General features: G+C 37.3%; 1 protein-coding gene across 1 annotated transcript in view; it reads right to left on the bottom strand.

Annotated features, from left to right (window-relative positions):
- RSRC1 (arginine and serine rich coiled-coil 1) overlaps nt 1-15,524 on the bottom strand; it is a 176,350-nt gene that overhangs the window by 94,508 nt on the left and 66,318 nt on the right. Inside the window, exon 6 of the mRNA XM_030028844.1 lies at nt 4,585-4,621. Within this exon, the coding sequence (XP_029884704.1) occupies nt 4,585-4,621 (37 nt within the window). The remainder of the gene's footprint in view (nt 1-4,584; nt 4,622-15,524) is intronic.

Raw genomic sequence — 15,524 nt, 5'->3', positions numbered from 1 at the left:
AGAGGGCCCCAACCTGCTTATTTCTACAAATTCTTAAATTTTTTTAACAACTTCCAAACGGTTGGTTATTATTATAACCTTGCCAGGAAGACATGAGCAGTGGCTGTGTTCTCACACTTAACACTCCAGAAGCAATCACCTATGTATCTACTACCCTTTACAAAGGAAGGAATCAACAAGATTCAAGTTGAAGATTCAAGTTTAACGCTTACCTGAACAAATAGCAAACCAATGACTGTTAAAAGAGTTCATATAAGCAAACCACCTTGTAGGTAAAATGCCTTAACTCTACGCATATGCAGTAAACGAGAAAGACATGTGAATGACAGGAATTAGAAAGGAAATAAATGCATCAGAATTTCTCACAACATCACAAGCTACAGACTAACATCTGCAAGGGTTATGATAGCACTAGCACCTTTCAGCACCATTTCCCTTCCACTAATCTGATTACCCACCTGATAGGAAAAGATTTTACTCATACATTTGTATTTCATGATGATTTCCCATCTTTAGAAAACCTTCTGCGCAACTGTTTCCTGAAGTAGACAGCTCCAGGCTAAAGATTCTTGCCCCATCACAGGGGTATACTAATCCCATTGCCCAAATGGGAAGAAAAGAAAGTTATAAAGTTCAGACAACCCATTTCTATCCGCCTGTGCACGCTCTGCCCGAGTGGCTGTTCTTGTGCCAGAGTGGGGAGACTTCACAGAATACCTTCTTTTCTTATGAGGAAAAAAGTGAATTCCATGCTAAATGGCTGTTACTGTACCCCATCACCATGTTCCTGTTCTCCTCTAATGCTGCCTCCTATCTTCTGGACTAAAACTGTCCTCTCTAGAGGTGCCTCATCAGTGATCTCACCCAGGAGGGGAATTTGGTCAGAAGTTAAGAGTGGGGAGATGGAATGTGGAAATTACAACTCCCCAAGAACACCACGGTGGTTTTCCTAAGGGAATTTTTTTCAGGTTTTGATGATCAGCATTTTATGAAAGGAGATGTGTGAAAGAAATGCCTTTTAAAATTAAAAAAAAAAACAAAAAACGTGAAAAACCTCGTTTTCAATGAAATACAATTTCAATAGGAAAAAAACCCAACCATCCATTCAGCCTGACACTTCTTCAATAAGAGAGAAATCAAGCTTGCAGAATATAATTGACCAGCATGGAATTTTGCCAGGATACCAAGATAAACATAATTACTCATATTAAGAGTGTTAATTAATTGTTTGTGAGCACAAATAATTGGCTGCTTGGTTTTATAGCTCATTAGAAAGCTAACAATTCTATTAGACTGCTGTCCAGTAGCCGTACTAGGACCACTGAGCTGTAATCACCAGAAGTCTGAAACTAAGCCAGTGAAAATCAGTGAGAGGTCAACCCCTGAAATCAAACTCCAAGAAGAAAATAGTGATTCCTAGTAAATAAGTATTAACACTTTCTGGATAAAGGAAGGGCTTTTTTTTGGTTAGGGTTTTGTGTTTGGGTTTTTTTTTTTGTTGGTTGATCATTTATGCGGATTTTTCTACCAAAGATCTCTTTAAAAAACCCCAGAGAACTGCCAGATGGAGTTAACCAATATTAGTTATGAGTTAGTGACCTTGAAATACACTACCTATGACACATTATGCAACTAAAAGTGTAAATAGCGAACTCCAGCAGCTTCCTTGGCAGAGCTCTGCACAAGCACTGCGATAGTCAGCTTCGCAAGAGCTTGATCCATACCTGCTGGGGGTTATTGATTAACACACAACACGGGGAGCGCCTGCGTTCTTGGCAGACAATAACTATATTCTTACAAACCGCTGATGGGCTAAACAAGCTATTAATGACAGGTTGCTCTTCATCATTTAAAACGGACAGACTCTGCTGCTTGACCACAAGGACAAGCAGGTTATTGCTTTGAAATGTTATACAAAAGACACAAATAAGGTATCTCTAATGAATAAACCACACGTATGGCTCCATGGTTCTTTTTTAGAAGAGCTATTAATAGAAAACAGGACCTATTCAGAGTTGCAGATATATAATAATCTATTCCAAGGTTTCTACAGTTTGTTAACAAATTTGTTACTCGGAAAAGGAATTAGCTAAGTATAATTCGGCAAACAACCACCAAAATTTTTGGAATACACGACTAATTCCCCTATGCTTAGAACTTTGCCGTTTCTTTTCTTAACTAGCTAAAAATAAAACAGGCTTCTGAGCGGATGTAGCTATTGGTGGTCAGCAGGGAGTGCGGCTGTGACCCACTTGCATGGTCAGCCAGGCACACTGGACAACCCTTCCTCCCAGCAGCAGCGACCAGCGCAGCTCCGCCGGGGGGGCCCGCTCTGACCGACTCTGAGAAACAGCCACATGGACCTGCTGGGAAGTCCTCCAATCTACAAAGAAAATATTTTTGTTTATAAAAGCATCCAGTTTTAAACTGGAAGTATGTCCAAATAACAATTTGTAAAATATAAAGCAGCAGTTGTTATACTACTTTATTGCACTGCTGTGTGCAGCTAGATGCTAGATATCGGGACAGCAGAAGCTACTTAAACAAGGGTAAGCAGTAAAATACAGGAACACACAGATCCCATAAGGATTATATCACAAATTGTAAAACACCCTTTTTTACAGAAGGGATTAATTAATAGATTCAATATAAAGATTCTTCTTTTTTCCTAGGGGGAAAATACTTCTTTACAAGTATTTGGAGATGCAGTAATTTAAAGTAGTAGAACCAGAGCAATCATGTGGCTTAATTCTTCTGAGGAATATCCCTATAATTTATTGGAGTCCAAAAGGTCTTTGTGAACTTGCCTGACATAACACTGAGATATGAAACAGTTTCCAGCATGAATACCCCCGTCTGTGGGCGTCTTGGGAAAGAGTTCATTTCCTTGAGCACCCGTTCCCAGGACAGATTTGCTAACATCACAGGGAAAAGGAAAAAAGTCTCAAACCTAGAGGTTTTTGACAGATCTTTCACAGAAATACAAAGCAGCTAACGTGAATGAAGACAAATGTAACGTTTAATGAAGACAAAATTTTATTCAAACACAGAGTGAGTTACCCTGTAAAGAACTTAAGGCAACATTACTCTGCAGAGAACCTTTCCAGTACATTTGCCCCCAAATCCCAGAGAAACCCTGAACACCAGTGAACGCTGTTCCTGGTCCATCCCCCCATCCCCAGCTACTCAAAGCCCATAGAGCCTCTTCCTTCTGCACCTGCTGGTTTGAGGTGACATTATAAATCAGACCTGCAGCTCCAGCTATTGCAGCACTCCCAATTTAGAAAAAGAACCAGTCATGGTCATCTGTCAAGACTACAGCATCTTTATAATGCATTAGAAAAATTCTCTGAACCCATCAGATTACAACTACCTGACACCAGCAGAGGAATGAAACATTTTAAAAATTTATTTAAGAGATTCAACTAGCATGCAAGGTACCAATGAAACTAGCAAACAAGATTAATTTTCAAACTGCTCTAAGAACTATTCATAACACTCAGCTATTTATTCCATTTACAGATTCAAAATACTAGTTGCAATGGAACATTTAATATGCCACCATTATAAAGGGGAAACTGTTGACAACTATGCCAGAATATACATCCTTTTCATCCCGCTGTTACTCCAAGATGATATTGGTACACAAGCTCCTACAAATCATATTTCCCAAGTGATTCCCAAAATGGGAAGCAACAACAGAAAAGCAATTTTTTCAAATGCTCATGCAATACATTGTGCTAAGATTTTATTTTAATAGCAGTATAGAACAGTATATATTATTTAGATATTATATGAAAAAATTAAACATGAATTTAAACACTTCTCATGATGTACTGAGATATACGTGCCATTAATAGTGAATATTTTGATTTAATGGGATTTAGTAATCTGTTTAGATGAACTACTTAATGTTCTGATGATTGCTGATACTAACATCCTAGGCTCAATGAGCTTCAGACTTGTGACAATATTGTATTTCTTCCAGTTTTGATCAACTGATTAGTTTTTAATGCTAAGTATGTCTTGCCATCAGTTGCGGTTTGAATATGTTTACTTAAACCAAAAATATTTTGCATCTCAATTATTATTTTATACTGCAGCACTGAATGGAATTTAAGTCAATACATTATTCATAAAGCAAAGACAAGAGAAAAAACAAAGCTGTGCACTTCTTTCAAAGACTTCAAATTACTAAAACATACCATATTTATGCATGCAATATTTGATTGTGTGTGTCTTTTTTTTTTTTTTTATCACAAGTTTGTTGTTTTCAGATCAGGATATGCCAAAAATCCAACACCAAACAATTTTTGTTTATAATTAAGGCAATCATCAATCCAAGGATTGTAGTCCATTTTATTTCATCTCTACATCAAAAAAAGTAATTTAAAAAAATTAAAATTCCCTTGAAATGGTAAGATAAATGAAAATGTAAGTGCCTTCACATAATAACAGTAAGCTGACCCTCTGGGAAATGGTTGACTTTCTCAATTCAAGGTATTCAAAGCTCATTCAAAAGTGTTCATTTGGAATGCAGATATCAAAGATGATGCAAATGTTCAAGAGAAAATTAAAACTTACCAGATGTTCTAATCCAGCTTTGATGTTTCCAGAGTCCCTGTAACAGAAGAACAAAAGTTCTAAATAGTTGCTAAACCCTTGTCTACAACGATTTATGTTTAACTCAAAAATGTCAAAGCCATGTAATTTCTCGAGTATGTAAAATTTTTATTTTTAATATCTTAATCATTGCAATACCTAAAAAGTATCAATTATCCTAATGCACAGCTACAGAATTATTTAAACCCTCAAATTTTACTTGCCCTGAAATTGCTATCAAGTGTAGCAACGCAACAGGACACTCATTTAAAAAACAACGTTTTTAATGTAATTATCCCACTATTCATATTGGAAATAAGAAACCAAGACAGTGCGTAATGCTATTTATCAAATCTACATTCGGTGGCTCACGGTTCTGCTTTGCCACTACTTCAATAATAAAATTCTGTGACTGTTTACAAAGGTGAGGGACTGAATGAATTGTATATTAACTAGCTAGGTCATGGCAGCCATACCGAAACTTTCCATTTGACTTGCGACAGCTGAAAAAAATACACATGTACAGATACAAAAATGAGAAGTAATGTCATGTAAAGACAGCTGCAAAAAAATGGACCAACTATCAAAAATAAAAACACCGAAAACCAAGGAGAATTCAGAGTGAAAACTAATCCTTAACGCAGCCTGCTATGTAAGAAAAAGATAACCTGAAAGAAAATCAAAGCAAAACAAATTAAAAAAATCCCCCAATCCCAAGCCACTAAACAAGGAGGCTGGTTTCTGCTTCCATTGACTCCAGGTTCTACCTTGCTTCCAAAAAAGTAACTGTGCCTTTTGAGGAAGATGGGCTGTAACCACAGCAAAAAAGGAGAAGGAATCTACAAGGATTTCAGGTAACCAGTTATTGAACTATACAGTGTAGTATGTATTTGTATTTATAATATTAATTTTTCAACAAATTATTTAACTATATCAAACCACAGGAGCAAAAACCCCAACCGCGTTCCTCTAAGACAGCAAACCGTGCAAGACTGAGGCTTCCATTCTCTTTAATACTCAGTACAGGCTGACTAAGACATAATGTGAAGTATGAAATTTGACTAAATACTGAACAAGGCTACATTCAGTTACACATTTTACCACCTTGCTGTACTATATTTTAGACTTTTTACAGAAAGCTTTTATTGATAATTTCATAAAGCTTTCCAAAAAAAGTCTGCTATGCACTTTTTTTCTATTTGAACATATCATGAATGAAGCCAGAGAAAAAGATGCACTTTCCTTACACCAATATTTTTTATTTTGCAACAAGGACTTATTATTCGAGTCCATACAGTATCTAAACAGAAATCATGTCCCACATACATTTTTGAGGTGCTAAATGGCCTTAAAGAATTTAATCACTTTGGAAGCAGGATCCAAGACGTGGATGCGAGGAGCTCCCAACTACTGGTATAAAACCTGCCCTGTTAGTGGTCTGTCTCCTGCGCTGTCCCTGTCATGACTTCATCAATATTTGTGCAACTCCTTTCGCTCTGTGCTGAAAGCAGACTTAATTCAATTATAGGTCTCAAAACTGATAAAAAAGGTCCTGAAGTGGAAAATGCGAAGAGATTATTGGCAAATGAATAAAGATTTGTATCGAACTAACACACAAGAGTACAGCAGGGTTGTTTTTTTTTTTTAATCATTCCCTGTCTTAAGTCTTCTGGGAACAGTGAGTTTCCCTTCCCCTCATGCAGCACATCGATTTCTGAATTAGACTGCAATATTAAATAATTAATATACTTGCCATGATTGATGTTTTGCATTAGTTGAATATTAGGTTATCAATCAAAATCCACTTGGTTTAATGTAATAATATTGAAAAAGTGTCACTGGCTGTTCATCCAATTTGTAGTTGAGGCAGCACAGATAGTAATATTGGTGTAACACAAGGCTCTAACGCAGGAAATGCAGTGGTTGAACATACATAAGGCAAACATTATCAAACTAACCAGGACAAGGTTGAGGTTGTCCTAAATAAACCTTGCGGCACCTGTCACTTCCAATGAAAACCTCTTTCCAGCCGGAGGCTGCTGTGCATCAATCAGCGATGACAACTAGTGAAGCCATGGCATAATTTGATCTTTCTACTTAAACAATAATTATACAAATAAGACTTCCATTACTACTATATTTCAAATATTGTTATGCAAAATCAGACCTGTTGCTACAGCTCAGCCTAACACATAACCTTAGATGTCTGCAGAATACCTTAATCATTAACACCATAAACCTCTACAAATAAAAGGCAAGAGCAGTTTTATGCACATTCAATATTATAATACTTCTATACAGGAACACCATTAGAAATTTATAGTAATTTTATATCATTATCAGGTAATAATGTTTTACTCAATTTTCACACCACACCACATAGTTCCTAACAAGATACGTATTTGCCTTTCAAACCGTCTCCAGTGCACCACATTTATTTTTTTGGTTCATCGGGCAAGCTTGGTTTTATTATTGAGTTTTTCCTTTTTTTCCATCCGAGAAGCTCTGGAATTGTGTTTCCCCACTATAGTCAAGACTTTGTGCTGTAAAATACTAGTTGACGTGCATATATTTTAAAATCATACATTAAAAACAGTAAGCACAATACTCAAGCTAATCCAAATGTTAGCTTTTGGTAATGCCAAGGGAAAAAACTGCAGCTGAGCTAAATTTGAATCACAGTCATGAGGGACCTGTAACAACAAGCCAGGAATTCAATTAAGCAAGTGTAGCCAGCTTTTGGATTACTTAAAACCATAGTGTAGGTAACTAATTGAGATAGTGTTAACTTATACTGCTAGTTCCTTCACCAGTAAACTAAACTAAACTAAAAATGTTCACTAGCGCTTGCTGGAAATCTTGATTTTAACCTGGACATATATTCACAGTCATAAAAACAGGTCCCCATGTAAAACTAACCATTAATCAAGGGAGCTGAATAATATGCAGTATCTTCAAAATATCTAAACTTTAGCTACTACAAAATATGATTTCACAAATAATTTACTTTTTAATAAATTTATAGCAGTTTCACACAGGAATTGTAGAACTAATACTTGGTTTTGCACAACAGAGCTTAACGAATTACTGGGTGCATTTAGACACAGTACTCCAGAGCAAAGCACCCTCGAGAAGCTACAGTGTTAACATTATACTGCAATGCCAGTGACTTATTTTGTTACTGTGAGGCTACCTAAACCCAAAGAAATCTCAGAGATATTTTTACTTATCACCAAAACAGGCAATTGAGCTTGTTCGTATAGTGGGTCTCTGTCACTCGCTTGAAAATTACAATTATGAGAGACGAGTTTAATCTGTGCTGCTATTCAGATCAGTAGCATCAAACTGGAAGTATCCTGCAATTTTAAAAACCTTATTCCAAAAGAAAACAAACCACGTCAGTCCGCGTTCTTTGGTTCCTCTCAAGTTGTTATCAACTCCTTCTCAACGCTTCCCTTACACCCACAGTTAATAATTTTCTTTGCCGTGGTTTTCCGGTTAGAATCCACAGGCCATAGAACAATTCTATGGATTATCTGTATCTATGGATACTATAGGATAATTCAGGTCGAAGGGCCTCTGGGGGTCCGCAGTCCTACCCCCTGCTCAAGGCAGGGTCAGCTGTGAGGCCAGACCAGGCGGCTCGGAGTTTCATCCAGCCTGGTCTTGGAAGGACAACCTCCCTGGGCAACCCGTCCTGCTGATCAAACGTCCTCCCTGGGAGCATCCTTCCTCCCACCGAGTCCAAACGCCTCTTTTTTTTCAGTCTGTGCTGGTTGCACCTTTCCTCCCGCCACACACCACTTCAAAGAGGCCGGCTCCTTCTCCTCGGCGACCTCCCTCCTCATCAGGGCGGCTGGCTGCTGTCAGGTGCCCTCGAGGCCATCTCCTCTCCAGGCTGAACCACCTCCTGTCCCTCAGGTCCCCTCACGGGGCAAGTGCCCCAGCCCCTGACCGTCTTGGTGGCCTGAACTCCACGCTCAACAGTCCCAATGTCTGATTTTTCTCCTCAGGAGCCCAATGAATAAATAAATCACCTCATCATTAGCAAGACCTTTGGCAGAATCCCCTCCGGTTCCACAACGTTAACTACAAGCTGCAAAGAACAAGGTCACGCGCGGCATTTCGGGCCGGGCTGCACCACGGTCTCAAATAAAGGCATTTTAACTCCACTCTTCATGAACGCCAGCGTGTTAGTGCTGTTGATCAGGCAGCATTGGCCCAAGTGGTTGCAGATAATTTTCACAGAACTCTCTCAAAAATCTCTTGGATCACTCAACAAGCACATCACAAAATACTTTCGATACTCTGTGTCAAGTATCATTTTAAATCAATCCCTTTTTTGCCTCAGTATTTTTCCTGGATGAAGGGCCTCATAGTCAAAGATGTTCTAGGAACACCCTCATGTTCTCCTGTTCTTTATCCTCACGTTAACATGCTTCTGCTCCTTGCTGTCATCTAATGGCCTTCCCTACAGTTCGTCCTCTGAGTAACACACACATCCGCTATTTTTCTTTTGTATATTATCAATGCCTGCTTGTATTCTAGATAAATAACCTCAAAATAAACAGCTGAATCTCTTTAGAAGTCTTCAGAGCTTCTTTATGAACTTCAGCAGGTGACAATATATTAACCACTCACCAATACAAGCAACATGAAACAGGATAAACATATTATGCTAAGCCCAGCTTGAGTGGTGACCTAGTCCCTTCTCCCACCTCCCTAAGCTCTGTGTTGAAGGTAGATAAAGGGAGAGAAGACAGAAATGAGAAAAACTACACCTTAGATGTTAGGAATTATACCAAGGGGTAGGGTAAAGAGGATGAGTGAGGCTACTGCCATAAACATCATAGCCACTGCCTCTCCTGTCCTGAGCTTCTTCAGTGTGAGGAATCTACGTTGGCCCAACATGGCCAAAGCAAGGAACAGTCTTACTAAATGCAACTATAGTGGAGATGACAGCTTTGGGAGAATTAGTCTAGTCATCTACCTCTAGACCTTTCTTTTTGTATATCATCTTTATTTTAGCAGATTAGCATCTCAAATTCAACAAGGACTTTACCTCATTTTCTGGTTCTGATACTTATAGTCTTCTCAAGGCTGATGTGCCAAGAGATGCTTAGCTTGTCAGTAGGCACTGTAAAAAAAATCCAACTAATCTAAATCAGATTCAGAGAAGGAATTTATTACACTAGCCTTGACTACTCAATCTGTCAGCATTGTTAATACTCCAAATTTCTGACTAAATCCCAGCAAACACCAACAGCCGGTAACAATTTCCTTGCTCTCTCAGAATGGGGAAATCCCCCATCTAAAACTCTGCCAACCTGTGGCAAGATCGTCTCTCTCAATGGCGAGTTGAAAGGCCAATATCTCATGACTTCCCAGACTAGAGCTGGGCCCTGTATATTCCTGGGAAGAAGGAAATTAGGTTTCCGTGTGATTACACACTATTTAATTCTACCCTGGGATATCCCAAGATAGAGAACTTCTCCCTCGCTTATTTTATATATTCAATCTTTGCTGGATTTACTTTCCTTGGCCTTAAAAGTCTGTACATCAGATTGAAGGTATTCCAGGTATTGAATTTTAGAGCGGGAGGCAAATAAGGAATAGGTTTTTTTCCCACTGAAGTTTTTAACTTTTTTCTAACTTTTATCTCACGTGCACATTTTGGAATAAGGCATCGTGTGTACACATACACACGCAGTTTAATCACAGCTGGATGGGTAGCCTGAACAGTGCACTTGTGACCTTATCACCATTTAGTGATGCATTTATGCAAACATTTAAACTATGTTGTATTCTGGAATAGCTTCACAGACTAACATTAAGCTCAAGAACATGCCAGACATCAAGAGTAAAACAGTCATGGCCAGAGCATGCCTATGTTCAATTCCAGAAAAAGAAAAGCCTGGTATAGAAAAAAGTATTTTCTCCCTATTGGGAACAACTAGAATAAAAGCACACGATTATTACGTTTGCATGGGGACTGTTCGGAAGGCACTACATATTTGAAGTCCTTCCCTGAGCTAGGCTGAATTTCAGCTTCAGAGTTACAGAGTCCTGGATGCAGTTTTTAGAAATGGATACCCCCATCATATTCCACTAAATTTTGTAGGTTTTGTATTGTTGTGTTTTCTGTAAAATTATAGGCTAATGTTTCCAAATGTGACTTCAGACCATAGATACTTATTTCAGTAGGCTTTGAAAGACACAGCAAAGATTACATAAAAATCTAAGCCCTATGCCTGTCCTCTCCTTTGAAACCACCTTTAAGAGGACAGTGCTGATTCTCCTGGGTGAACAGGTAAATTCATACCTATTGACTTTCGATGACAAGCCGGTCCAATACCACACTGATGGTCTGGCAGAACTGCTGGCAAAGACTACGTAATGTGCAGAAACAGAACTCCAGCAAATGTGTTGCTCTTCCACACTACTACTTAACCTCCTCTGGATTATAAAGAAAAACCTGAAAAGTAGGGCTATATTTTTGTAGCCATAAGTGGAAGTTACATCAAAGGGAGCATACAAAAGGCAAGCGGAGAAAACCATAAAAGCAAGCTATTTCCTCCTGCCTCTCTTATACAAAGATGAAGGAAAAAACCTTGAGTTTTTTGAAAGCAACCAAATAACATATGCAAACAATATTACCAATAATGAAAATCAAAATCTTTGCAATCTACTGACTATGTAGGTTACAGAAAGACTCTCAGTACTATGTGTATCTCAAAGAGAATCCCTTGACAGTTGTAATGCCTTTAAGAGTTGTGGGTCCTTGTATCTAAAAACCCTGTTTTCTTCCATTATTGGAGATCCAACCAATCTATAAAATGACTACAAAATAAAATGGTGAAAACAATTCAGCAGTGCAATGCCAACATCAGAGAGGGTATGGGTGAGAAGAAACACAGGGCAGCATCTGGCTGTTATTCTGATAGCATTAAGCATCCGGAAAACCAACATATACATAATATGTATATAAAACATAATAGTTGAGAATTTTCTTTTGCGCATAAGAGTTCAACAAGATGAGATATAGCTAAAGATGAGATATAGCTAAACTAGTAATTTTATGCTGCTCTTTCTAATCTTTTTGATGAGAGCTTGTTCTGCACAAAAGAGCAAATGGTCAGGGAATCCTACACTCTGCTAGAAAAAGCATCCATGATATTTTTTGAAAAAGTGTGGAATGTTGTTTTGCTCTTACTTAATATCAGATTCAAATGTTCTGGAACTGCTCCTGAAGTGTAAAGACTCCAAAGCTGGCGGTGGTGTGCTCAGTGGCTCCCTCGCTCCAGTCATCCAAATAATTTATTTCACTCAGGGAAAAATGGTAAGAAGTTTGGCCAATTACTAATAAATTTAAATGTAACAAAGATTCAAGAAGATCATATGAAGGTCGCTTATCAAAAGTGGGAAGAAAAGCAGAAGTCACACACACACACACAAACACATACAGAATAACTTGGAACTGCTGAAGAACTCAGTAGAATATAATGCAAGCTAAATTGAATCATGCTAAAACCAGGGACTTTAAACAGGACACAAGGTGAAACAATTTCCATAATATGTTATCCTAGAGAGAAGAAAAATCAGTACCCAAGAGACCTCATCAAATATTCAAGGAGTGGGGGGACCAAAACACCCTGGCTCACAGGTTAAAATTCCAGATTTTATGCAATTGAAATAAATACTGAAACTAAAGGAGGGGGGGGGGAAGGCAATGGACAGACAAAATACAGTGTTGATAGAATCAATATTTTCAAATAGACCCTACAAAAAAAATCCTTTTTCTCCATAAGTAATTCTCAGATAAATGAGAGCCAAAATAACTACCCCGAAAGTCCCAGTTCTGTTTTACCAAGACTTCAGGTCAGATATGGAAATCCTATAAATTATCAAAGCAGATTTCTTTATCCTGGTTGCCAGTTCAAGCCATTCCTCACATAAACCTGGCAATTCAAAGGATCTCATAACATGCAAGTCCTTGCAGTTTTTATACGTGGAGTGGTTTTTTGTTGTTTTTTTTTTCTCTGGGTTTTGGTTGGTTGGTTTGTTGGGTTTTTGTCCTCCTGTTCTGTGCATGGGGTTCCCTTCACAAAGAGTAAAACCTTGTTAATCAACGTTTGCATTCCTAGCTAACATAAGCAATTAAGCTTCAGGCTTTGGAATGTCACTGTCTCTGTTAACCAGATTATTTGGTAATCTTAAATAAATTAGACAACTTTGGCCTGTTTTACCTTCTCTGTAATATTATTTAGTAGATATTCAATTAAAACACATCCTGTAGGTGAAAGCGTATGAAAACATTTCCGTAATGGACATTAGTGGTAGTAGGAAGTGTTGCTAATTAGCCTCAAAGTACAAAATAGATTACAAAAGTAGCAAAAAGCCCAGCAGTGTAAATGCACAGAACACTGCACTGAATATTAAACAAAGCAGAGCAAGTTTTAATGTTGGTAAGCATAACTATAGTAAAAACTCTCCGGACTAGTAAAGAGTGTTACAGGTTAATGAGGAACATATAAAGAGTGCACAATAATTATCATACCTAACACCTTACCATCTGTGTTTGGATGACTGCAGAATATAAACACAGTTTATCAGCATTAAGTCTGAAACTAATTACACATGTATTTCTATTAGCATACTGTTAGGATAAATATTTAAAACATTAGATTTTCCTCAGCTGCACTCAACTCTCAGTATTGAAGAATATTAAATTTAAAGTCAGTGAGAAAATTTAAATGTTCTAAGCACTAGAACAATTTGAGTACAATCAATTTTCCATTTTCTGAAAGCTTCTAAATCCTCCTCATTCACCCAATTACTACTGTACTTAACCTAATGAAATTTTATTCTGCAGGAACAATACTATTCTTAAACAAATTTTTGAAAAATATAAGATTAAAAACTTCTAGACAAAGAATAAACTCCTAGAGAAAAGATGCAAATAAAATTACTATCATAATCTTTTGTTTTTTATTTGCAAGTATAAAACTGAAGAGAAACAAAAGCATGGAACATAGCATCTGTCATATCAGAATATAAAAAGATGATCCTGGCACAAAATGAAAAAGCTCTAATTCATTTGCAAATCAAGCCTGCCAGTTCTATTTCAAGCTGGCGGTAACTGTCAAGAGTTAACAAGATAATCACTTTCAATCCTGCCTTCAATGGTACATTACACTGTTATTCCATTCAATAAGGCCGTTCTTTGGGGCACTAGATGAATGGTTTTCATTTCTAACTCACACAAAAAGTTGCAAAAAAAATCCATGGGGCTTAAGAAAGAAATCCCTTTATGGGCATTTATCTGCCGGCACTTGCTTTTAGGCAAAATGAGATATTTGGATACATTGGTGTCCATTCACTTCCTCTATTCCTTCAGGCCCTCAGTCTGTTGATAAAAAAAAAAAAAAAAAAAAAAAAAAGCACACAAGGAAACCTCAAGCCTGTTTCGTTTTTTTAAACTATTTATGCACATTAAACAAGTTCTGTAATAATGTTTTGTAAATACTTCAAGAATACACAGCTCACTACACCACACTGAAATGACATCGTACTTGAACAGATCCATCTTTGTCTAAATTCATTATAAACTGTACAAAAAATAGTAAATGCTCAGGAAAATTGTGCTTAGGAAAACAATAACCAGTTCCTCATTAAATGTTCAATAAAAATAAAGTTACCAATCAAAGGCACTCTACCTATGAAACAAGTTAATGTGGAATTTGTCTGTATTAATTATTTGTACATTTTTTTTAAAGATTCTGTGCTATGCATGCTTCCCAAAAGGATAAAAATCTTATAGAAGTTTATTAAGTTAAGTATTTAAAAATTATTTGCTGGCACACAACTTTCTATTAATCTCTGCAAAAAAAATAAAACTTCATGCTTTCGCTCATTGCTCCAAATTCATGTTCTAAGTTACTGCCTGCATGTTAGGGTTGTACTGTACAGATATGCATATATATAATATTCTACAGTGACAATTTAAATCTCCTGTACTAACTTTAGGAAAAAAAAAAGCACTAAATCTTTTCTTTTTCCTTTTTTTTTTTTCCCCCCTTCCTTAAATCCCCATAGATCTCCTTTAAATCCCCCATAGAACAAAGCTGATACCTATATTTAATATCTTAACTGAGTTAAGCTTATCCTGTCTCAGGTCTGTTACCCATAATCAATGCCAACAAGCACACTGTCAATACCCATCTGTAGATACCTTTTATTTATTTATTTTTTAATAAAAATAAATAAAATGTGCCTCAAACTCAAGGACCCCATCTTGCCAGTCACTTCTTATGCTATTTGCATACCTTACAAAGAAGGTTTTTGATCGTCTTTATAATCCATCACTACAAGTCAGACAACTTTTTCCATAGACCCCTCGTGCAAATGCTCCTTTATAGTAAGGGCTTCTTTTATGAGAAATCTAAACACCAGAAGTTACCGGCAGACTTGCAGGCTTTGGTTTTGTTCTTTGCACTTCACAAGTTTCTTCAGAGAGATGTTCTTATAATTAGAAAGATACTGTAACAAAACAAAACCTATATGCCTGTATTTATGTAGCACTAGAACATAGTCATTTTGCTGCCCTACAGCCCCTGCTTCCTGAAAAGAGAAAACATAAAATAAAATGAATTAAAAGTTCACACACTTTGGAAGGACCTTGGAAGAGCACAAGATGTTGCACTTTGAACACAAATTTGGAGAAAGTGGACAGATGGATTTCAAACAGCAGGTCATGGCTTTAGGTAAGACTAATACAGTCCCAAAAAACTAGAAGCCTGCCATAGAAATTTGGGATGCGTTTCCTTCCTCTCTAGCCAGCAGCAGTACAATGCCGGTACTGCTTAAAAATAAACAATCGATTAAAACAAAACAAAAAAAAACAAAACAAAACCCACCCTCCG

The sequence above is a fragment of the Aquila chrysaetos genome, chromosome 10 (genome assembly GCF_900496995.4).
Source record: "Aquila chrysaetos chrysaetos chromosome 10, bAquChr1.4, whole genome shotgun sequence".
NCBI lineage: Eukaryota > Metazoa > Chordata > Aves > Accipitriformes > Accipitridae > Aquila > Aquila chrysaetos.
The sequence above is the reverse complement of the archived record's forward strand: the minus strand, read 5'-3'. Positions and strand labels throughout refer to the sequence as shown.